At 34.7% G+C, this 25,519-nt stretch overlaps 1 protein-coding gene, 1 non-coding gene and 1 pseudogene across 2 annotated transcripts; 1 reads left to right on the top strand and 2 right to left on the bottom strand.

Moving 5' to 3' along the window:
* LOC112097951 overlaps positions 1–23,743 on the top strand; it is a 121,597-nt pseudogene extending 97,854 nt beyond the window's left edge.
* On the bottom strand, positions 10,840–11,904 carry LOC18041823 (transcription repressor OFP4). Its single transcript, XM_006431937.2, has one exon. The coding sequence runs from the start codon at positions 11,848–11,850 to the stop codon at positions 10,840–10,842; it is 1,011 nt and encodes a 336-aa protein (XP_006432000.1). The 5' UTR covers positions 11,851–11,904.
* LOC112098681 lies at positions 20,317–20,420 on the bottom strand. The gene has a single exon (XR_002905791.1). It is a non-coding gene; the product is annotated as a small nucleolar RNA R71 (small nucleolar RNA).
* Positions 23,744–25,519: the final 1,776 nt, after the last annotated feature.

Genomic DNA, 25,519 nt, shown 5'->3' with positions numbered 1-25,519 from the left:
GGGAATTAAAGAAGTTAAAGAGAGAATTGAAGGTCTTTCTCGACAAATAGCATCGTTAACGGCTGCTAAATCAACATAACCACATGACCATGACTCATACTCAAATCAAGCCAATGCCATAGGTGTAATGAGAAAACCATCTAATTACAACCCATACTCCAACACATATAACCCTGGATGGAGAGACCACCCCAATATTTCATAGTCTTAAGGATTCCAACAGAATGGACCAGTAACTCCAGCTCCCAATGCAACCAATTCCTCAAGTTCCTCAAGCCTCTCAACCACCATTTAGACCATACAATCAGAACCAGAACTACTCTCAACTCAGACCATGAAAGGATGCATTCCAGAATTTTAGGAATGTTACTCACTCCACGATTGAGCAACAGAACCGCACCATTGATGAACTACAAAATGAGATGAGAGCATGCTTCAACTCATAAGCCCAATCAGTTTCAAACCTCGAGAAGATGGTGGGACAACTTGCTTCATCAGTTCAAACTTTGGCAATGACTGTTAAGAAAGGCAAATTCTGAAGTCAACTTGTGCCTAATCCTAAAGGAGTGCATGAAGAAAGTACAAGTTCACCACAGCAGCATGGAGAGGTCACAACCGTCATGACCTTGCGAAAATGAAAAGAAGTCGACAACAAAGTGGAGATACCAGTGACAAAAGAAAATCAAATTGTACCTGTAAATGTTGAGAACTCACCGTCGGAGGAGAAAGAAGAAAGCAACCCACAAGAATATGTTCCCAAAGCTCATTTTCTTCAGAGGTTAGCGAAAGGAAAGAAGAGAAAATCCACAGGTGAGATTTTTGAAATCTTCAAACGGGTAAGTGTTAACATCCCTTTACTTGATGGTATAAAATAAGTGCCCTCTTATGTCAAGTTTCTTAAAGATCATTGTACTAAAAAGAGAAATATTTACTTTTAAAATAAGGTCTTTTTAACAGAAAACATTAGTTCTATACTCCAACACAAAATTCCTCTAAAATGCAAAGATCCAAGCTCCCTCATTATCTCATGTAATATAGGGAACCACACAATTGAGAATATTTTGTTGGATTTAGGAGCTAGTGTAAATCTGTTACCATACTCAGTATTCGTGAAATTTGGACTGAGAGAATTACACCTAACTCTAGTAGTGTTACAGCTTGCAGATCGGTCCATGAAAATACCTCGTGGTATTGTGGACGACGTGCTTATCTAGGTAGACAAGTTTTATTTTCCTATCGATTTCATTGTAATTGACACTCAACCAATTCAGGATTCAAGGAAGCACATCCCCATTATCCTAAGCCGACCTTTCTTGGCAACTGCCGATGCTCACATTCAATGCAGGACTGGAAATATGCAGTTGTCCTTTGGTAACATGACTATGGAGCTAAACATCTTCAACTTTGCCAAACAACCTCACAATACAGATGATGGAATTGTTGATATGGATTTAATAGAAGCATTAGTTGATAATACTTTTCTTTCAAACCTTAGTGATGACTCTTTACAAACATGTTTAACTCACTTTGGTTTTGATTTTGATATTGACAGATTAGTCGATGAGGTTAACGCTCTACTTGACTCAGCACCATCCATGGACACTAATAAATGGAAGTCAAGAGTTGAACAACTAGCACCATCAGAGAAGAAACCCATCCCATCATCAGAATCACCACTGAAATTCGAGCTCAAACCATTACCCAACACTTTGGAATATGCATATTTGAAAGAAAAAAGCCCTCTGCCAGTAATCATCTCATCATCTCTAAATGACGAACAAAAAGGTAAGTTGTTAGATGTTTTAAAAGAGCACAAAGGAGCATTAGGATGGACCATAGTCGATATAAAATGTATAAACCCAGTAGACTGTATGCATTACATTCACCTTGATAAAAATGCTAAACCTATTATGGAAATACAACGTCGGTTAAATCTTAACATGAAAGAAGTTGTTAGAACTGAAGTCCTTAAGCTATTGATGCATTTATTATTTACCCCATTTCTGATAGTTCATGGGTCAGTCATGTGCAAGTTGTTCCCAAAAAGTCAGGAGTCACAGTAGTTACCAATGTTGATAATAAATTGATACCCACTAGAGTGACTACATGATGGCGTGTATGCATTGATTATAGAAAGTTGAATTCTGTCACACGTAAAGACCATTTTCCTTTACCATTTATCGATCAAATACTTGATAGATTAACAGGCCATGAATTTTATTGCTTTCTAGATGGCTACTCAGGATACAATCAGATTCCTATAACACCAAAAGATCAAGAGAAAACTACTTTCACTTGCCCTTTTGGCACATTTGCACGTAGGAGGATACCATTTGGATTATGTAATGCACCTGCTACATTTCAATAGTGCATACTGAGCATTTTTTTTGATATGGTTGAACGATTCCTTGAAGTCTTTATGGATGACTTTTCTGTTTTTGGTGACTCATTTGATCAATGTTTATATCATCTAACACTAGCTCTGCAGAGATGTATCGAGAGGAACTTAGTTTTAAATTCAGAGAAGTGTCATTTTATGGTAAAACAAAGTATTGTTCTCGGTCACATTATTTCAAGCAAAGGCTTTGAGGTTGATAAAGCCAAGGTGGATCTCATTTCCAATCTTCCTCCACCTAAAACAGTCAGAGAAGTAAGATATTTCCTTAGGCATGCTGATTTTTATAGACGTTTCATTAAAAATTTTAGTAAAGTTTCTAGACCCTTATGTAATCTATTTACTAAGGATGTACCTTTTATCTTTGATGATTCATGTCTTGTGGAATTTAAAAAATTAAAACAGTTGTTGACATTATCACCCATCATTCAGCCCCCAAACTGGAGCTTACCATTCGAACTCATGTGTGATACATCTGATTATGCAGTAGGAGCAGTATTAGGACAAAGAGTTGATCGAATTCCTCATGTTATTTATTATGTTAGTATGACATTGAATGATGAACAGTTGAACTATTCAACTACTGAAAAAGAAATGCTAGCAGTAGTGTTTGTATTAGAAAAATTTCGATCTTATCTTATTAGTTGTAAAATAATTGTGTTCACCGATCATGCTGCTCTTAAATATCTTCTCACAAAGAAAGTTGCAAAAGCTAGGCTAATTCGTTGGGTGTTACTTTTGTAGGAATTCGACTTGGAATTTAAAGATAAGAAAGGCACAGAAAATGTTGTGACTGACCATCTTTGTCGTCTCCATTTTGACACAATTATGGAACCATTAACGTTGAATGAGTCATTTCCAGATGAACAATTGATGAGTATGGAAGTATTACTGTGGTATGCTGATATCGTTAATTATCTTGTTACAGGTCAACTTCCAGAGCATTGGACCAAGCAAGACAAGGCCAAATTTTTTGCGAAAATAAAGAATTTCTTTTTAGATGACCTTTATCTGTTCAAATATTGTGCAGATCAAATTGTTTGACGATGTATCCCAGAAAATGAATTTTAAAATATCCTTTCCTTCTGCCATGAACAAACTTGTGGAGGCCATTTCAGCGCTAAGAAAACAGCTACTAAAATTTTATAATGTGGTTTTTATTGGCCAACTATATTTCGAGATGCTTACACTTTATGTTCTTCATGTGATAGGTGTCAACGAATGGGGAGCATTATACGAAGGAATATGATGCCACTAAACTCAATTTTAGTGGTCGAGATTTTTGATGTATAGGGTATCGACTTCATGGGACCCTTTCCCCTTCTTTTGGCCATCAATATATATTGGTTGCTGTTCACTATGTATCGAAATTGGTATAAACAATTCCATGGAGAACCAATGATCACAAGGTGGTAATAGGATTTTTGAAAAACAACATTGTTTCGCACTTTGGATTCCCTCGAGCAATAATCAGTGATGGTAGTGCCCACTTTTGTAACATAGCATTCAAAGCTCTTTTGACAAAGTATTCCATCACTCACAAAGTGGGGATCCCATATCATCCGCAAACCAGTGGCCAAGTTAGATCTCCAATCGAGAAATAAAGTACATATTAGAAAAGATAGTGAGGCTAGACAGAAAAGATCGGTCATTAAGACTCGATGAAGCATTATGGGCATATAGCACGGCTTTAAAGACCCCGATTGGGATGTCACCCTATAGGCTAGTATATGGAAAAGCTTGCCACCTACCTGTGGAACTCGAACATCGTGCGTACTGGGCCATCAAGAAATTCAACTTTAACATGCAGCAAGCTAGTTTAAAAAGAAAATTGCAGTTGGCAAAACTTGAAGAAATTCGCAATTATGTATACAAAAATGGCAAGATTTACAAGCAGCGAATAAAAGTCTTTCATGACAAGTAAATTATGAGAAAATCTTTCACTCCAGGTCAGAAAGTGCTTTTATTCAATTCTCGCTTGCTCCTATTCCCAGGTAAGTTATGCTCTCGATGGTCTGGCCTCTTTATTGTTCACATTATTTTTCCACATGGAGCAATTGAAATTAAGGATCCAAAGATTGGTGTCACTTTTAAAGTTAATAGTTAAAGATTAAAGGTATATCTAGAGAATAAACCACATAGAGAGGATACTAAAATAAATTTGAGTGACCCACCAAATTTGAATTGAGATTTTTCTTTTTTTTCAATGATTTGATTTTTTCTTTCTTTTTACTATTCTTTTGCTAATTGAAATTATTTTTGCATAAGTGTGTTTGTTTAACAATTAAGTTTTCTTTTATCTTTGTTAATCATGAGTGCCTCATCTAGACAGATCTTCTTGAACCTTCTTAGACAACTGTAACGCGTAAAATCTCATCTTAGAGGCCAGATACAATTTTGTAAAACACATCATATTTGGGATCTATAACTACCGGAATTAGTATCCCATGTTGAGGATTTAGAAAGACAACTCAGAGACATTGAGGGAGGTATCTACGAAATCCAATTGGAGCTTGAGGTAAATTAAATAAGAGGACAATTGTAATTTTTTTTTTGTGTTTTAGTTTGTTACTCAATTTGTGTGCTTAAGTTTGTTACCCCGGTTAAGTGGCGGATAATGGTACTCCATGACAATCAAGTCGGTTACTTCAGTTTCCCATAATAACTGATATTCTGAGACGATGGTATGGACAGAAACGAGATTTTAACAAATCTTCATAATCGATTCCCTTCACTTCCTCAGAATGGCCTCCTTACAATATATAAAGCTTGGTCCGAACGCATGCGATTACTTATGAGGAATAACATACCTGCTGACATTCGTTGGTTAATCGAGGCCAAAGTACGATTGGCAGGTGAGTTGCCTCCCAAATTTATTGCATACATGCTTGATTGTGGTAAAAGAAATTATGCAAGAAAACGAAGAGCTCGAAGACTTTATGTTGCTTGTCATAAGTGTGCCAGAATGAGATGTGATAAAAAACCATGTTCCTTAGGAATGATGTCTGATAACAGGAAAGATAAGATTTAATTCATTAGGGGTAGCTTGAATAAAGAGTCATTGGATGATATCCTTTTGTCTCTTGAAACGCATCCCAGTGGATATGTACGAGAAGCAATTCTCCAGTTATGACCATTATTCCAGAAAGAGCGTGCACGATATAGTTTCAGGAATCTGACTATAAATGACCCTATTTGCCAGTTTATAAGAAAACTGGATGGGAAGCCCATCCTCGATCCATAGAGAGCGATCGAGCAGTTTCTGGACGTAAAACTAGAGGAAGATGTGAGCCACAATCATAACTATCTGTAAATATCATTTTACTTCACTGTTGTTTTATTTCACTGTTGTTTTATCATTTGCATTATTGTTTTTAATAATTTTATTTTATCATTGTTTGTTTTTTTCCTTTTTATTGTTTCCTTTTTTACTCTCGAGCCATGTGTTTTACTCGTTAATTGACACAAACATGCTACCTCATACACAATTGTGACCCACTGTCACTAAGATTCTTAAATATGACTTTTTGTTAAACACTCACAAATTATTTTTGAACAGTATCCCAATAGCAGTTACTCTCAATAAACAATTCAAGAACATTTGTGTGCTTTTTGGATTTAACAATGGCAAACATAAAGAGTTCGTTGAAGTAGTCATAGATCTTGATCGAAGCATAGCAGAGAGAAAATTACACTTGGTGTATGGAGGAGGTAACCGATGGTTATCAAAATTGGTCTCAGAAGCTGCTTTTGTCAGAGGAAGCCAAGTGTTAGGCATCATCCCAAGAGCCCTAAAACCTTTGGGCAGTTTGTCTGACTCACAGACTGGAGAAGAGTTAGTCGTCTCAAGTATGCAAGAGAGAATAACTGAAATGCTAAATCATGTTGATGCTTTTATTTTCCTATCAGAAGATCTTGTAACTCTTGAGGCACTTATCACATCAGCATCTTGGGCTCATCTGAACATTCACCAAAAACCCATCGGTTTGTTAAATGTCAATAACTTTTATGATGGCTTACTAACATTTCTTAACCATGCAATAAAAAACTATTTCATTCATTCCACAGCAAAAAAAGTTTTTATTTTTGCTTATACTCTTAATAAGCTACTTGATCTGTTACAAGCTTATCGACCAGAGCCAGATCCCAAGAACTTGGTGTTGGAATGTCCAAATAATGACAGTAACAGTAGCCGCAGTAAGAAGTTCAAATTAGATTTAACTCTCTGCTAGTAAATATTTTCTTCTGTGTTGCATCACCCAGGTGATGTCTTCTAAACTCTACTTCTTTCTTTTAAAATATTGATGACAAAGTTTCATTCTGGTTGGGGGGAATGAATAGTTGACAATTGTGGAATCTTGGTTAAATTTTTAATGATTTTTTGTTGTAGAGACTAACTGTGGCTAACTTTTTGTGTTGAAGATGACAGAATATGGAGTGTAGTGACTCTAGAAACACATCTTCTTGGTTTGGAAGTTAAAAAAAACATACAAAAAATAAACAAAAAAAATACAGACATTTTCTTTTTCTTTATTAAGATTTGACAATAATTTTTTTTCCTAACTTCTTCTTTCTAATTTCTCCTTTATAAATATACACTTTCAAATTTTTGAGTCGAAGATGGCTGAATATGGAGTGTAGTGACTCTAGAAAAGCATTTTCTTAGTTAAAAAAAAAATTTCAAACATTTCCTTTTTCTATCATTTTAAGTATAACCTTTCTAATTAGTTTTTCTGCATCATTTTTACATTTCTGCATGCATATTTTCTGTTCATGTTTAGAATAGGTTGGGGGGTGGAATGTCGTTTGACAAAAAAAATTGTGTGATTTTTTTAACATTGGATTACATGATGACTTTTAAATTTTATTATTTGTATTATCTTTGGTCTTAAGTGATGTAACGTCATGTTTGTTACTCTACATGTTGATGTCGGAGACAAATATGAGTTGCTTGAAAGAATGCACATGTCATAATGAATACCAAGTGAGTTTTTTAGCTTGTCATTTTTCTTAGAGAGCCACCCTCTTTGCCCATTCTTCATATAGCTGAACAATTTATTATTTTATACATGATCTCTAGATTTCCTGCGAGTCAGTCCTCTAAAAAAAAGGTTAAATAAAATTAGAAAAAAAAAAGAAAAACATGTGTTGCTACATCTGAAGGTCTATTTAACTAGTAGATATGGAAGATTATTTAGAGCCCTAAAAGACGATGAAAAGACCATCTTTGACCCGTTTGAGCCTTTCTAGCTATCCATTTTGTGAAATATCCATAGTTAACTCTTTTGAGTCTTTCATATAAAAAAAAAAAAAATTTTCTTTGTCAACTTATCCTCTTGACCTATTTCGATTTGGAGTATTACCTAATATCTTACAAGTTTCATCACCTATTTATGTTTGAGAAAAATGTAAATAATTATTTTGTTCTGTGAAATTGTGTCATACAAAAAAAATTACTTTAAAAAAAAGAGAAAAAGAAAAAATAATAACAATAATAATAAATAAGTGAATTGCACCTTGTAATTTCTAAAAGATCTCTACTTTTTCTCAACCATATTTTTTTTTTCCTTATTTTCTCTTCTTTGTTAGCCATGTCCCTAGCCTACGTTACATCCTAATAAAAGTCCTTCTTGATTTTAGGAATTTATAGTGTGAAATAGAAGCTAGTTATATGGGCTAAAAAGATGTATTGATGCATTAAAAAAATAAATAAATTGGGTTGACTAGCATTTTATTTGACTTAAGATCGTATTATTTTTAACTGTGGGCATATTTCTTTCATCTTGGTGAGAGCGTGTGATATTACTTCTTTATTATTTTCTCTTAAATTTAGCATTCATTGGAGTGACTATTTTTAGTGGGTTTAATTTCCTTATGAGAGTATCACTACTTTCAGTAGGATTTTAGGGTTTGACATGTCATTCTTAAAAGTAGATGTGACAAAGTCTACTGGCCTGATTTATGCAAATGGTTAATGTGGGAGTGATATTTCTTTAACTTGGAGATAATACTTATACTTTTATTTGATTGCTATCATTAGTCTAATTGAGTAAACATGATTGTTTTATAAATTCAATAAAAAAAATGTAATTGAATAATGAAGATGAGAGTAAATAAGTAAATTTTTTTCTTTAATTACATAATGCTGTCTATAATGTTAATTTTCACTATGGGTATTTTAGTAATAAAAATTTTATTAAAAAATAAATTTAGTGAGTACTTTAGTGGGTTCAAATAACCCCCACGCTTTGTATTTTCCATCTTATATCACTCTATTATAATTACATTACTCTTATGGACATAAATTTCTTAATAGATTTACGATTGCTTTTTATAATTTCTATGTATAGTAAAAATTTAGACAAAATAATCTTCACATATAATATTTGTATCCATAATTGATGAAAACTGTAAGCTAGTTAAATTCGCTCTATTGATTTTCATTAGCATAACTACTCATTTTTATAGTGGATAAATAAATTAAACTGAAAACGATACAATTGATATGATATTTGAAAATTTAATTGATTTATGAAGATTTAGTCCATCAATCTTTTTATGATTGATGATAAATTATTATATTGATTACAAAAGATATTGACAATCAATCATTTTAATTTATTGTTTTGTTTCCATCCTTACTTTGTTCTTCTCAATAATGATTTTAAACTTTTGATCTTTAGTCTAAATGACAAAAATATTGGCCATTTACATAATTCTCTAATTTCATTATATGTGATTTTATAATTTTCATCTCATTTCTCGCTTTATTATTTTATATCATATCATCCATTATATACTATGTCCAACATTTTACCAAACTACCGATATATTCATGTGCTGCATTAATAATTTAATAATCAACTCACGAACCATTAATTATAAGTTTTGTCTATGAAATGTATTTATTCATACAAAATTTACTTGTAATATTTTACATTTTCAAGACTATTGGTAAATAACAAAATGAAATGGTGATCTAATTTAAAGTCTTATGACATAATATTATAATGATTTATGTTTACCACAAACTAATTAAATAAATATATAATTAATATTTCCAAATGTATTTTTATTCTCTTTTTAATCTTTTAGAGAGCTAGAAAATATTTATTTATTATTTATATAAGAAAAGGGATAGGATCATGGGATATACTTTTAAATATAATTTTAAACAAAAAATTTTTGACTGTTAGATTAAAATTCATCCAATAATTAATATTGAAACAGAGTGCAACTTATAATTTTAAAAATTAATTAATTAGACGTAGGTCCCACATAAAATTTAATCTTCATTTTTAACTCCTAGATTAAAGTTCATCCAATAGTTAATATTGTTCGCATGTGCCTCTCTCTCCTCTCTCTTATGATCTTCATTTTTCGATCTCTTGTTTTTAGTTCAAATCATGATATTAGTTTCTAATTTCATCTATTGAAAGCTTTAGAATTGATTTGTTAAGTAATTAATTGAGTTTTCTAATTTCATCTATTGAAGGCCCAAAACAAGCTAATTAATTGAGTTTTACCAACAGCTAACTTAATCAAGTAAAAGAGATACTGAAAGATTATGAATGTGGATCTCAAAAATCATTTACACCACTAAGTGCTACTCACTTTATAATCAGATTGGTTTACAGTGAAATTGGTTTGAATAAAGGTTGACATCAAATCAATCTAGACAGGTAATGCAGGTAATTATTGATATCACATAACTAAATTGGCAGATCTTAATTAATTCATTCCCTTCTTTCCGAAGTCAAAACTGTGTCCAATACTCAACAGAGTCTTGCAATTGAGCAATCATATCTGTTTTCAATCTTGCTTCATCTTTCATCATATCTAGTAGTCACATACATATTAATTTTTACTTTCCATAAAAGCTACCTTTCACAGAATTACAAGAATTTATAGGTAGTTTGAATTTTTTGTGCTCACTTTAAAATTGATTTGTTAAGTAAATCATTTGATGAGACCGCCGGGATAAATGTAGGTCTAAACCAAAACAAGGGATTGATCAGAAGATTAATTTGAAATTGAATGACTGAAAATTGAACTTTTGGGTCGAGGGGGTTCATTAACAATCTGTATAGTATACATACAATTTTATAAGAAAAATTATCTTAGAACATATGTTACAATTTTTATAAATTTTTTGTTACTACTCACAATAGAGTCATTCTCAGGTATAGATATCCATACGTTATTATTCATAAGAGAGTCATTCTCAAGCGCTGATGTTTGCACTCTATAACAGCACTCTAATAGCACAAGTCCTCACTTTATAAAGTACAAATTAAGCCACAAAAGGCATATGTTAAATAAATATCTGTCTATCAACATCTATCAAATTTAAGTGTCTTGCTTGTAATAAATTATTCAACAAAGAAAAAAAGAAAAGATTAGTAAAAAATTCCTAAACTTGTATGATGTAGAGATGATTTTTATTACAAGCATAGGTTAGTGATATCAAGCCATACTTGCTCAAAGGCCTTGACAATGACCTCATGATATTCATTAGAATTCAAGGAAAAATAACAAGCAAGAAGATCTTCCAAATCCTGGGAACCTCGTAGATTATTCTCTACAATCATCTCCACCATTGATTCCCTGAAGTCTCTTTGCGGATCAAATGAACTCTTGACCACCACGAAGCTCTCCGAAATGCTCTTGTTCGAGGATTTTGAGCGTGTGTTTGATGAAATGCTCTTTCTTGCGTGTGCCTGAAGTTTCTTGCTTGCAATTCTTGGAGAATTTGCCCTCATCCTTATGCCTATTGAATGTGATGGTGACGATTTTCGGATTCCAGGACTTGTTCTGTGTTCTTTTTGACTCCTAGTTGCGGTTTCTTCTTTCAATGAACTTCTTGTTCTGGATTTAGTAGCCTCAGTGGATTTTTCGTGGAGCTTTGTTGGCTTTGTCAGGATTGGAGGAAGCTCCAATTCTGAAATTGTATCAAACCCATTAGCTTTTCGACCACTAAAGCAGCCATCGATATCCAAGTCGATAATGATATCGGTGGAGGAACAATTGACTTCACAGTTGCAAGAATTAGCCTCAGCAACAACAAATTTATCCTCAGAATGGGATTCAGGAAAGTCCAGATCAACAGAACTCTCACTTGAAGAAGGAAAATGTCTTGAAGAAGGCTTGTAAATTGTTTTTCTTTTGGGATTTTTCTTCTTGGAAGATTTTCTTGATGGGTGATGGTCAGGAAAATGAGTGTCTGAGGCTTTGGGGTTTACAGGAGAATTGTAGTAGAATTTATTGTCAGGTTTGATGGACTCTGTTGTGAAATTGTAGGAGTATCTTGGCAGAGAAATTTGAGGTGGTTGTTTTTTCTTGTAATGTTGCAGCTGCTGCTGCTGCTGCTGAGTTCTGGTTTTGCTCATGTCTTTGAGCTTGTAAAACCAGGCATTTGGTAACATATCTGAGAATCTAAATCTATTCTTACCCATCAAATTCCTTCTATTTGATAACTGAAAGTTATCAGATTTTGGCAGTGGTTTGGAGATTGGAGTTAACAGGATATATACTTACAAAGAGAGAACAGAGTTTTAGGCTAGTGAAATGAGAAGGTAAAGATGGAGTAGGTCATGAGTGGTCCAGTAAAAGCTAAAAGCATGAAAACAAGGAGTGCCAAGTATGTGTCTCTGTCTATCAAATAACTTTTCCAAATCATTACATAAACATAAACAAGATTTAACTATCTTAAGCGGCAATGCTAAGTTGATGCTTTTAATAATTTTTAGGGTACCGATTTATATGTGTGTGTGTGTGTGAATTTGCTGTAGATCCAATATTATAATATATCTATAAATTATAAACATTAAAAATATCATGAATTTATTAGTACTTTGGTGAATGCCAGATATATAGGTTAAAGAATTGGTTTGATGATTTTATGTAACAATTAAGACCCATATGTCTACTAAGTGCTGGATTTTTTTTTTTTAATTTTTTTTTCCATACTTCCATGCTCCATGAATGATGATATTCCTTTACCTTTTCCATTGCTTAAAGTCCATTGTGCTTGGCCCACTTGGTCGCTGCTGGGACATTCTGTTGCTTATGAAGAAGAAAGCAAAAGAACAAATTATTGCATCCCATGACAAAGGGATAGCAGATTTACTCATCGTATTATTCTTTTGCCAAAGGTAGTTGAAAAAAAGATTGGGGTTAGCTTTAGGGCTGAATTGGACCATAAAATGAAAACATAAAGTATCCTTCTGAAATAGAATAATATTGGTAAATTGTTTTGATTTCCTAGACCCCTATCAAATTAAGCAACCCTTGACTCTTGCTTATTTATTTATAGTTCTTATAGCTTATCCATATGATAATCAACAACTTTCTAAGATTAATTAGCAAGTTGAAATTTGGGCTATGTAGGACATTGTCCGAGTGATAAATTCATGAATTTTGAAGGCTGTTCTAACACATGCATTTTTATTATGTATGGTCAAAATTTATTTATTTATTATTTTCTTATTTATTATTACTAATTATGTAAGTACACTTGCTTAGATAAAATATCACATTAAGAGAGAATCTTAATCCAATTCTATGATGGATGAGTTTGAAGGGATTCATTTTATTTCATAAATATTTATTTATAAGTGTTGATAGAAAATTGACAGAATTCAGATTTTAATAATCATAGATTGTAACTAAAGACACAAAAATTCACCAAAAAAAAAGAAGAAGACTTACCCTTTTTTCCCAAATACATTTGATTTTGTGTAAAAGAATAACTTTTCAAGTAATGAATAACTAAAAAAATCAATATGGCTCATTAAATTTTTCAATCAAAGCATCAGAATCAACATTTTTTTTTCAGAAAGTCGTTCAAATAGAAAATTTTCAATAAATTTGGTAAATCTTCATTTATTTGCATAACGGAATTTTCATCACTAGGCTATACTTAAATGGAAAATTCATTCATTTCATATGTGTGTCTTCCAAATAAGATTTTTTTTTTTTGGAGAAATTTATAAAATATTCAAAATACGAAGTCCTTTATAAATTTAGCCAACTTTATATTTCCCTTGTTTTTCATAGCTAAAAACTCCTGTTGCGGACAAAAATGCCCATAAAAGAAGTTTGTTCTAAATCAGGCCTCAAACATCATTAGAATGATTTTTGTAATGAATATGAACCAAAAGAACAATAATGAGCACAAAGAACGCTTGACATTTCTTATTGAGCTTCCAATGATGCCGCAAGGCAATAACTTGCATTGGTGTTCGACCGTACTATATGGCCTGTTGCATGCCCTAGATTGCTGTCTAATGCGCTAGACGACACTGTTGAGTGTATTGGACAATGCCAACTTGATAGTGTGCTCGACAAACCATCCAGCGTGCTTGACAGGGGTCCGGGGATCTGATGCCCTTAGCTATAAAATTTTGAACGATACTAATTGGGGGGTATTTTTGTCCAGAACAGATAATTTTTTGCTATAGTAGTAAGAGAACTGGAAAGTCGTCTAAAAGTAGAAATGGCTCCAAAATTTCGACCATTTTCATAAATTTCCCTTGTTTTGTTTGTTTTTACATACATATATAATGGACCTATGGAAGACACAATACTGTATATTTGACTTAGGTGATGTGGATGCAAATAGAAGAAGCAAAGAGATGCATCAAATAACCACTTAAAGGTGGTGAGATGTTGGGTTGGAGAATGAAATAAGGTGACATCTATTGACTTCGCTTTTATGGAACCAAGACATTTTTTAATTTTTGAACAAACAGATTGAGACATTACCATCAAGTAGCATGAGTGTAACATCTAATTGAAACATTTAAACACATTATGATCACCATCCTTTGTACTGTAGCGGGAGAGAAGAGAGGAGAAACGAAGATTAAGTTAGACCTATAGAAGAAACAGTATTTAACAAAATTAAAAGACTTTCTCAATTCATCTAATAAAATCTCGTGTGGTTTAAGAAATTTTAATTTTTGAATTTTTTCCCCACCTCACCACCCCGACTCCAGCTTGCATGGAAGGGTTTGGTTATGGGTGGGGTTGGAGTTAATTATCTTCGGCCAAAATGTACAAAAGTCAATAAATCAAGTAGCAAAGAGTAAGAGTCAAATTATAAATATCAGGTGAGGTAATTTAAACCCACCAAAATATTCATTTAACTCATTTACTAAATAAATTCGCTCCCAAAATTTATAAATTCAATTTTAATTCTACAACTCTATAGGCCATCTAAATTAAACTAAAATCTTTATATAGTTATAATGTTGCGACCAAACTAACTTATTATTAGGAGGAGATTATAACTTAATAGATGTGTAGTTGCAAAAATTGTTATTTTGACTTAATTGTTCTTAGCGCAAGGATACAGAGATAAAGTTTGCACTATATTAATATTTTATTAACAGAGTATGTCAAATCCAATATATCAAAAAGCTAGAACATGTTTTTATATATTATTGTTAGGAATAAGCAAAGGCATCATAGAAATCTCTAAATGTTTGCATTTTCTTTAATAATTCCATCATTGTCTAATTGTACTATCACTACTAGAAAAATTGGCTTTATTGACACCATTTTAGTGTCAATAATTACTTTTGCTGACACTTGTTAATTATGCCAATAATGCTCAAGTGAGAATACACTGACACTAATTTTTAGTGTCAATAACTAGTGTCACTATAATATCACCAAAATAATGATACGATGATGTTAGTATAAGATGATACTATTTCCATGTTAGTAATTTGTGTTACTATAGTATCACAAAGATAATGACTCAATCGTGTTAGCATTTAATGATACTATTTACATGTCACTGATTTATGTGACTACAGTATCAGGAACCCACTGACTTAATAACATAAAAAATTCTTAGCGTCATTTTAAGTACTTAGTGTCAGTATTTAGTGATGCTATACTAGTTGTGGTTTTTTTAATTACATTTTCCTATTTGTTTTACAATTAAAATAAACTCAAAATATATTAAACATACCAAATCTTGTAATGCAATTTACATAATAAACATTCCAAATACATCACTTAAATTAATGTAGTTCAACTACATCATTGTTTGGGTTAAAAAAAGCATAAGTACTAAATTAAGTTGTATCAGAGCCCAAATCAGTGAATCTTCCATGCCCCTCATTAGCCCATATAAGCTGTATCAACGACCAAATTCCTTCACCAGAAGTATTAGAACCCTAATCTCCACCAAAAGGCCTACTCCAAAAGAATATATCCAGTCATCTCGATTAGATCAGTGTGCTCTTCAAGCATTACAAGCAGAACAATATGTTACTCTTGAAATCCCACCACAGCTTGTTGCTCAGTGGAAAAGGGAAGGTTATACGCACCTCCATCTTGGAGGAGTTCGTTTGATTCTCACCCTTCATGAGAGAAAAGGGTTACCTGTCACAGCCAGACTGGCTTTACTGGATACCCATTTTAAGGAGTACCAGCATGCAGTCATAGGAACAGTCTTGACCACTTTACATGCAGGAAGTGTTCTTTTGACCTTTTACCCAAATTTCAACCTCTCACTGGATGATCCAAACCTACCCAGTACTCTGAAAGTACAGATCCAGATCCAAGGAGCTGAACAAACAGTTTCTTAAAAAATGGCAACCTTACACCATCAATTAGTATACCGCCTCCAAAATCATGCCCTTGATCTTCCTACACCTCAAACCACATCAGATGCACTAATGATCCTTGCGGATTCCTTAGAAAACATCCCTTCCATTGTACAAATTCCAAGGCAAATTCAAAAGCAAGAGCTGCTTAAGCTCATGCCCCTGGAATGGTTTTCCAACTATGAAAGATTCCATCAAAACTCACAGCCGGTCCTAACATCTGATGTTCATTTTGAAAAAAGAGCAGATGGTACAGTAAAACTGACTTTTCAATCACCATCTACTTCCTAGACACCATCCATAGTCTCTCATCCACCTGCTGAATAATCAACACCTAAAAACTCATTTTCTTACTCTTCCATGATCACGGCCGTATTTACGGCACAAGAAAATCTTCCCATACACGGATTTGCCTCAGATGGCTATCCAATCTACCCAGACAAAATCAATGGTCATTTTTTATGGGATGTTCCAGGGTCCCATATGTGTGATCCAGATTGTCCTTGCCTTGAAGATGATGATGATGATGACGATTTCAACAGACGCCCCAGACGGCGTAAAAAGAAAAGCCAAAAAATGGATTCTTGCCATCAGCAACCTCCTTTACCACCTAATGATCCAGATAGTCTAACACCTCTACCTATTTATAGGAAAGGTCTAAGACTTATTCAAAAGGAGCACAAACAAAAACCATGCAGACAAGAAGCAAATAAACCTATGCTTTATCCATTACTTATTCAGTCTTGCATGATGTTTTCATTAAGTTCTTACCAAGAACAGTTCCCTCCCTTAGAAAAATAAATTGATCCACAGACAAAGGTCATCACCAAACCTTTTGTCCACTCTTCTATTACACCAAATGGTTAACTGGAAGAACCAAAACCTTTTGAAGCTGTTCTAAACTGGCAAACTCAAAATGCCAGGGCACAGAACTCAGCCTTTAGATCTCTTGATTAAAAAATAGAGAAAGTTGCTTCTCAAGTCAAGCAAACCGACACAAAGGTTGACAAAATAACAACCCATCTTGAACATATGTATTTCGATATGCAAAATCGGGTCTCCCAACTCGATTCAAATCTTCGATCCATGATCCAAAACAGATATTGGGGTCCTGAATTTAACCAAAAAAAAGCAGAGATAAGGCAGTTAAAAGCTGAACTTGCCAGGATTGATGCTGACAAACAACAACCTTCGCTGTTTGCAAAATCTCCTGCTCTACCTTTACACACACTAACTTTCAGCACATACCAGCCTTTCTATACACCATCCACCTCACGACAACCTGTAGACTATGCCAAATTTTTTGGCCTGTCCGATCTCAAACATACTCTAACTCATGCTCCTCCAAAACCACGGTTCAAGCCTCCTAAACCTGAACAACTATTGTGCAAATTTTAATATACTCGCAAGCGCACGAATCTATTGTAGTATAGATCAATGGTGAGGAGTGTCGATCCCATGAGGAGGTGGATTTTAATTATATGTAGAATTAATTTTGTAAATGGGTGGTTGAAATTGTGGTGGAAGTGATTTAAATTATCCTAAAATTGGAATTGAGATGGCGATAATAAATTCTAAAATTGGAATTGCAATGGCGAGAATAAATTGAAGCGAAATCTATTGAAATGACGTACTTGGGTATTTGGATTCGTATCAACATGCATCATGGGCTAAATAATCCTTATTAATGCCAATTAAATCATGAGGGGGGAATCCACACCTCATAAACCACACTCTAATCAATATGGTGCTAAGGGCTTACCGTGCCAAATAATAATAACCTTATACTAAGAGCCGGTGAAACCAAGGCGGTACTAGACAAGATTAGTATTATTTGTCGACGAGAAGTCAAAACATCCACAAAAATTAGAGGGGAAGAGAAAATAAATTTACCAAATTAAGCCCATGACACATGTTGAGACTTCACCTTCAACCCAAGCTTGAAAGAAAATTAGCCACTCATAATTAAACTAGGGGCAAAATGGGAATTTATTAAAATACGAAGAAAATACAAGATGAAGAAGGAATTACAGAAAATGGATCCCAAAAATGGATTCAGAGATCTCCAATTAAGGGGGATGTTGAGTGTTAGAAAATGCATATTTATAAAGGAGAAAACCGTCATTTTACATTTCAAGTCTTACTAACAACCCTTACTTTTATGTATTTAACCTTCTTGTGATTTAATTACATGTGTTTTATTTTAATTAAGTATTTTATGTATTTTAGGGGCATTATAGTCATTTCACAATAAAGGAGAGATCAGACGGCAAAACGGACATCACTTTTGAACTCAGGACAGTCGAAAACCTTAAGAGGAGCATAAAAGGAAAAATGGCACTATTCACATGTACGGTACTATTCACGTGTACGGTACTGTATACGTTACTGTTCACGACACTGTTCACATAGACGGATGATGACGTGGCATTGACCGATGATGTGGCATTGACTGATGAGGTGTCACGATCCTGTTGGACTAAAATTCTTATGTACTGTTGATGGTGACGTGGCAGCATATCAGTGGACGAAAAATCTCGCGTACGGTGCATGCATCACACAGGATTATTTTCAACCAAACCGCGTTACTGTTCATCCGGGTCAAACCGTGTTACTGTTCATCCGCGTGGTCAAACCGTGGACTGTTGACTGATGACGTGGCGCAATCCTGAGCGTCCAAACTGTTTTTAATCCGATGGCCATGATTTACTCCATGTATCTATAAAAAGGGGGCCTCTCCCCCCTAATTTGATATCTCTGAATCCATTTTTGGGATCCATTTTCTGTAATTCCCTCTCCATCTTGTATTTTCTTCATATTTTAATAAATTCCTATTTTGCCCCTAGTTCAATTATGAGTGGCTAATTTTCTTTCAAGCTTGGGTTGAAGGTGAAGTCTCAACATGTGTCATGGGCTTAATTTGGTAAATTTATTTTCTCTTCCCCTCTAGTTTTTGTGGATGTTTTGACTTCTCGTCGACAAATAATAATAATCTTGTCTAGATACCGCCTTGGTTACACCGGCTCTCTAGTATAAGGTTATTATTATTTGGCACGATAAGCCCTTAGCACCATATTGATTAGAGCTTGGTTCATGAGGTGTGGATTCCCCCCTCATGATTTAATTGGCATTAATACGGATTATTTAGCCCATGATGCATGTTGATACGGATCCAGATACCCAAGTACGTCAATTTAATAGATTTTCTCTTCAATTTATTCTCGCCATTTCGATTCCAATTTTAGAATTTATTCTTGCCATTTTAATTTAAGTCTTAACATATTCCAAATCATTTCCACCACAAATCCAATCACCCATTTACAAAATTAATTCTACACAATTAAAATCCACCTCCTCGTGGGATCGACACTCGTCACCATTGATCTATACTATAATAGATTCGTGCGCTTGCGAGTACATTAAAATTTGCACAACAAGTTTTTGGCGCCGTTGCCGGGGAGGTAAGTAATTTTAATTCATAGAATTAATTTTTGTGAACAATTTCTTTTAATTATTTTCTTGTAATTTTTTTTATTAAAAAAAAAAGAAAAAAAAGTGAATCTGCATTTAAAGGTTAGTATTTCTTTTCTTTTTCTCTTCTGTAAAATTCTGTAATTTAATTTTCAATTTATTTTTCTTTGTAATTTTTTTTTGTTTATCTTATTAATTTATTTTTAGTTAATTTATTTCACATATTTGTTTTTGTGTATTTTTATAGTAAGGTTGTAATAGCGCAATAAGGTTAGTATCGTAATTTCTCCCTCTTCTTTATTTTTATTTGTTTTGTTCCCATCTTTATTTTCATTTTATTTGTTTTGCATGCATGGTCGTAGGTCATTATTACCTAATCTTGAACCTATAGACCTTGAATTAGAAAAAACACTTCGCACACAAAAGCACATTAAAAATAAATTTGAAATGGATTTGCAACCACAAGAGTGGCCATTTAAGGACTACTTCAGTCCCTTAGCTAATTTGAGCACATCATGCATAAGATACCCAAATGTAGCTGCTAGGAGTTTCGAATTAAAACCTAGTGTGCTAAATTGTCTCCCCACATTTTATGGCCTAGAAAATGAGGATCCATATAATTATCTGAATGATTTTCATGCCATTTGTCAAACTTTTAAATATGAAAATTTTTCAGACGATGATGTTAAACTTAGACTATTCCCATTTTCTTTAAAGGATAGGGCTCGTTCATGGCTTAATACATTGCCTGCTAATAGCATTGCATCATGGGAACAAATGGTTACAAAGTTTTTGAATAAATATTTCCCAGTACATAAAACCAATGCTATTCGCAGGGAAATCTCGGAGTTTACCCAGAGAGAGGACGAGCAATTTTTCGAAACATGGGAGCGATTCAATGGGCTACTCTTGAAGTGTCCACATCATGGGTACGAGAAATGGCACCAATGCCAATACTTTTTGGAGGGATTATTACCAAATGTGCAAGAATGGCTAATGGCAACAAGTGGAGGAGAGCTAATGTCAAAAAGTGCATCAGAAGTTTGGGAATTCTTCCAGCGACAAGCGGATAATTCCCAACAACGGAGTCGATCACTCAGGACTACTAGAAAAATTAAAGGAGTGAATGAGGTTCAAATTGTCGAATCAACTTCAGGAATCAAAGAAGTCAAGGAGATGGTTGAAGGTCTTGCTCGACAAATAGCATCGTTATCGACTGCTAAATCAACAGAACCACATGACCATGACTCATACTCAGATCAAGCCAATGCCATAGGTGTAATGAGAAAGCCATCAAATTACAACCCATATTCCAACACATATAACCCTGGATGGAGAGACCACCCAAATTTTTCATGGTCTCAAGGATTCCAACAGAATGGACCAGCAGCTCTAGCTCCACCAATTCCTCAAAATCCTCAAGCCTCTCAGCCCCCATTCAGACAATACAATCAGAACCAAAACTACTCTCAACCTAGACCATGGGAGGATTCATTCCAGAATTTTAAAAATCTTACTCACTCCACGATTGAGCAACAGAATCGCACCATTGATGGACTACGAAATGAGTTGAGAGCAGGCTTCAACTCACAAGCTCAATCAGTTTCAAGCCTCGAGAAGATGGTGGGACAACTTGCTTCTTCAGTTCAGACCTTGGCAATGACTGTTGAGAAAGGCAAGTTTCCAAGTCAACCAGTACCTAATCCTAAAGGAGTGCATGAAGCAAGTACCAGTTCACCACAGCAGCATGGAGAGGTCAAAGCAGTAATGACCTTGCGAAAAGGAAAAGAAGTCGACAACAAAGTGGAGATGCCGTTGACAAAAGAAAATGAAATTGTTCCTGTGAGTGTTGAGGACTCACCACCGGAGGAGAAAGAAGAAACCAACCCACAAGAATATGTTCCGAAAGCTCCATTTCCCCAGAGGTTAGCTAAAGGAAAGAAGGGAAAATCCACAGGTGAGATTCTTAATCTTCAAACAGGTAAGTGTTAACATCCCTTTGCTTGATGCTATTAAACAAGTTCCATCTTATGCCAAGTTTCTTAAAGACCTTTGTACTAAAAAGAGAAATATGCATGTTCAAAAGAAGGCCTTTTTAACAGAAAACGTTAGTTCTATACTCCAACATAAAATTCCTTTAAAATGCAAAGACCCAGGCTCCCCCACTATCTCATGTAGCATAGGGAACCACACAATTGAGAATGCTTTGTTGGATTTAGGAGCTAGTGTAAATTTGTTGCCTTATTCAATATTTGTGAAACTTGGACTTGGAGAATTACACCCAACTCCAGTGGTGTTACAGCTTGCAGATTGGTCCACAAAAATACCTCATGGTATTGTGGAGGACGTGCTTATCCAGGTAGACAAGTTTTATTTTCCTGTTGATTTCATTGTAATTGACACTCAACCAATACAGGATTCAAGGAAGCACATCCCCATTATCCTAGGCCGACCTTTCTTGGCAACTGCGGATGCTCACATTCAATGCAGGACTGGAAATATGCAGTTGTCCTTCGGCAACATGACTATGGAGCTGAACATCTTCAACATTGCCAAACAACCTCACAGTGCAGATGATGGAATTGTTGATGTGGATTTAATTGAAGCATTAGTTGATGATACTTTTGTTTCAAACCTTAGTGATGATCCTTTACAAACATGTTTAACTCACTTTGGTTTGGATTTTGATATTGACAGATCGGTCGATGAGGTCAACGCCCTGCTTGACTCAGCACCATCTATAGACACTAATAAATGGAAGTCAAGAGTTGAGCAACTAGCACCATCAGAGAAGCAACTCATTCCATCATCAGAATCACCACCGAAACCCGAGCTCAAACCATTACCCAACACTTTGGAATATGCGTTTTTGAGAGAAGAAAGCACTTTGCCGGTAATCATCTCATCATCCCTCAATGACAAACAAAAAGGTAAGTTGTTGGATGTTTTAAAAGAGCACAAAGGAGCATTAGGATGAACCATAGCAGACATAAAAGGTATAAACCCAGTAGACTGCATGCATTACATTCACCTTGATGAAAATGCTAAATCTACTAGGGAAATGCAACGTCGGTTAAATCCTAACATGAAAGAAGTTGTTAGAACTGAAGTCCTTAAGTTATTAGACGCAGGTATCATTTACCCCATTTCTGATAGTTTATGGGTCAGTCCTGTGCAAGTTGTCCCCAAAAAGTCAGGAGTCACAGTAGTTACGAATGCTGATAATGAATTGATACCCACTAGAGTAACTACATGATGGCGTGTATGTATTGATTGTAGGAAGTTGAATTCTGTCACACGTAAAGACCATTTTCCTTTACCATTTATTGATCAAATGCTTGATAGATTAGCAGGCCATGAATTTTATTGCTTTCTAGATGGCTACTCAGGATATAATCAGATTCCCATAGCACCAAAAGATCAAGAGAAAACTACTTTCACTTGCCCTTTTGGCACATTTGCATATAGGAGAATGCCATTTGGATTATGTAATGCACCTGCTACATTTCAACGATGCATGCTAAGCATTTTTTCTGATATGGTTGAACGATTTCTTGAAGTCTTTATGGATGATTTTTCTGTCTTTGGTGATTCATTTGATCAATGTTTACATCATCTAACACTAGTTTTGCAGAGATGTGTCAAGAAGAACTTGGTCTTAAATTGGGAGAAGTGTCATTTTATGGTAAAACAAGGTATTGTTCTCGGTCACATCATTTCGAGCAAAGGTATTGAGGTTGACAAAGCCAAGGTGGATCTCATTTCTAATCTTCCTCCACCCAAAACAGTCAGAGAAGTAAGATCTTTCCTTGGGCATGCTGGTTTCTATAGACGTTTCATTAAAGATTTTAGCAAAGTTTCTAGACCCTTATGCAATTTACTTGCTAAGGATGCACCTTTTGTCTTTAATGATTCATGTCTTGTGGCGTTTGAAAAATTAAAACAGTTGTTGACATCATCACCCATCATCCAGGCCCCGAACTGGAGCTTACCATTTGAACTCATGTGTGATGCATCTGATTATGCAGTAAGAGCAGTATTAGGACAAAGAGTTGATCGAATTCCCCATGTTATTTATTATGCTAGTATGACATTGAATGATGCACAGTTGAACTATTCAACTACTGAAAAAGAAATGCTAGCAGTAGTGTTTGCATTGGAAAAATTTCGATCATATCTCATTGGTTGTAAAATAATTATATTCACGGATCATGCTGCTCTTAAATATCTTCTCACAAAGAAAGATGCAAAAGCCAAACTAATTCGTTGGGTGTTACTTTTTCAGGAATTTGACTTGGAATTCAAAGATAAAAAAGGGACAGAAAATATTGTGGCGGACCACCTCTCTCGTCTCTATTTTGACACAATTACAGAATCATTACCATTGAATGAGTCATTTCCAGATGAACAATTAATGAATGTGGAAGTATTACCTTGGTATGCTGATATAGTTAATTATCTTGTTACAGGTAAACTTCCAGAGCATTGGACCAAGCAAGACAAGGCTAAATTCTTTGCAGAGATAAAGAATTTCTTTTGGGATGACCCGTATTTGTTCAAGTATTGTGCAGACCAAATTGTTAGACGATGTGTCCCAGAAAGTGAAATTTAGAATATCCTTTCATTCTGCCATGAACAAGCTTGTGGAGGCCATTTCAGTGCTAAGAAAACAGCGACTAAAGTTTTACAATGTGGTTTCTATTGGCCAACTATATTTCGAGATGCTTACACTTTCTGTTCTTCATGTGATAGGTGTCAACGAATGGGGAGCATTACACGAAGGAACATGATGCCACTAAATCCAATTTTAGTGGTTGAGATTTTTGACGTATGGGGTATCGACTTCATGGGACCCGTTCCCCCGTCTTTTGGCCATCAATACATATTAGTTGCTGTTGACTACGTATCAAAATGGGTAGAAGCAATTTCATGTAGGACCAATGATCACAAGGTGGTGATAGCATTTTTTAAAAGCAACATTGTTTCACGCTTTGGATTCCCTCGAGCAATAATCAGTGATGGTGGTGCCCACTTTTGTAACAAAGCATTCAAAGCTCTTTTGACAAAGTATTCAATCACACACAAAGTGGCGACTCCGTATCATCCGCAAACCAGTGGCCAAGTTGAGATCTCCAATCGAGAAATAAAGCACATATTAGAAAAGACGGTGAGGCCAGACAGAAAAGATTGGTCATTAAGACTTGATGATGCCTTATGGGCATATAGAACGGCTTTCAAGACCCCGATTGGGATGTCACCCTACAGGCTAGTGTATGGAAAAGCTTGCCACCTACCTGTGGAACTCGAGCATCGTGCGTATTGGGCCATTAAGAAATTCAATTTTGACATGCAGCAAGCCAGCTCAGAAAGAAGATTACAGCTGGCAGAACTTGAAGAAATTCGCAATGATGCATACGAAAATGCCAAGATTTACAAGCAACGAATGAAAGTCTTCCATGATAAGCAAATTATGAGAAAATCGTTCACTCCAGGTCAGAAAGTGCTTTTATTCAATTCTCGCCTGCACATATTCCCAGGTAAGTTACGCTCTCGTTGGTCTGGCCCATTTATTGTTCATACTGTTTTTCCACATGGGGCAATTGAAATTAAAGACCCAAAGAACGGTGTCACGTTTAAAGTTCATATCTAGAGTACCAACCACATGAAGAAGACACCGAAATAAATTTGAGTGACCCACCAAATTTGAATTGATTTTTTTTTTTTTTTTCTTTTCGTTGATTTGATTTTTCTTTCTTTCTTTTTATTATTATTCTTTTGCTAATTGAAATTGTTTTTGCATAAGTGTGTTTATTTTACCATTAAGTTTTCTCTTATCATTTTTAATCATGAGTCTCATACTTAGACCGTTCCTCCTGAACATTCTTAAACCACTTCAACGTGTCAAAACTCATCTCAAAAGGCAGATTTAATTTTGTAAAACACAACGCATTTGGGCTCTACAACCACCAGAGTTAGTAGCCTATGTTGAGGGTTTAGAACGCCAACTCAGAGACATTGAGAGAAGTGTTTA

The sequence above is a fragment of the Citrus clementina genome, unplaced genomic scaffold, assembly GCF_000493195.1.
Source record: "Citrus clementina cultivar Clemenules unplaced genomic scaffold, Citrus_clementina_v1.0 scaffold_5, whole genome shotgun sequence".
Taxonomy (NCBI): Eukaryota; Viridiplantae; Streptophyta; class Magnoliopsida; order Sapindales; family Rutaceae; genus Citrus; species Citrus x clementina.
This window is presented reverse-complemented; position numbering and strand designations above follow the sequence as displayed.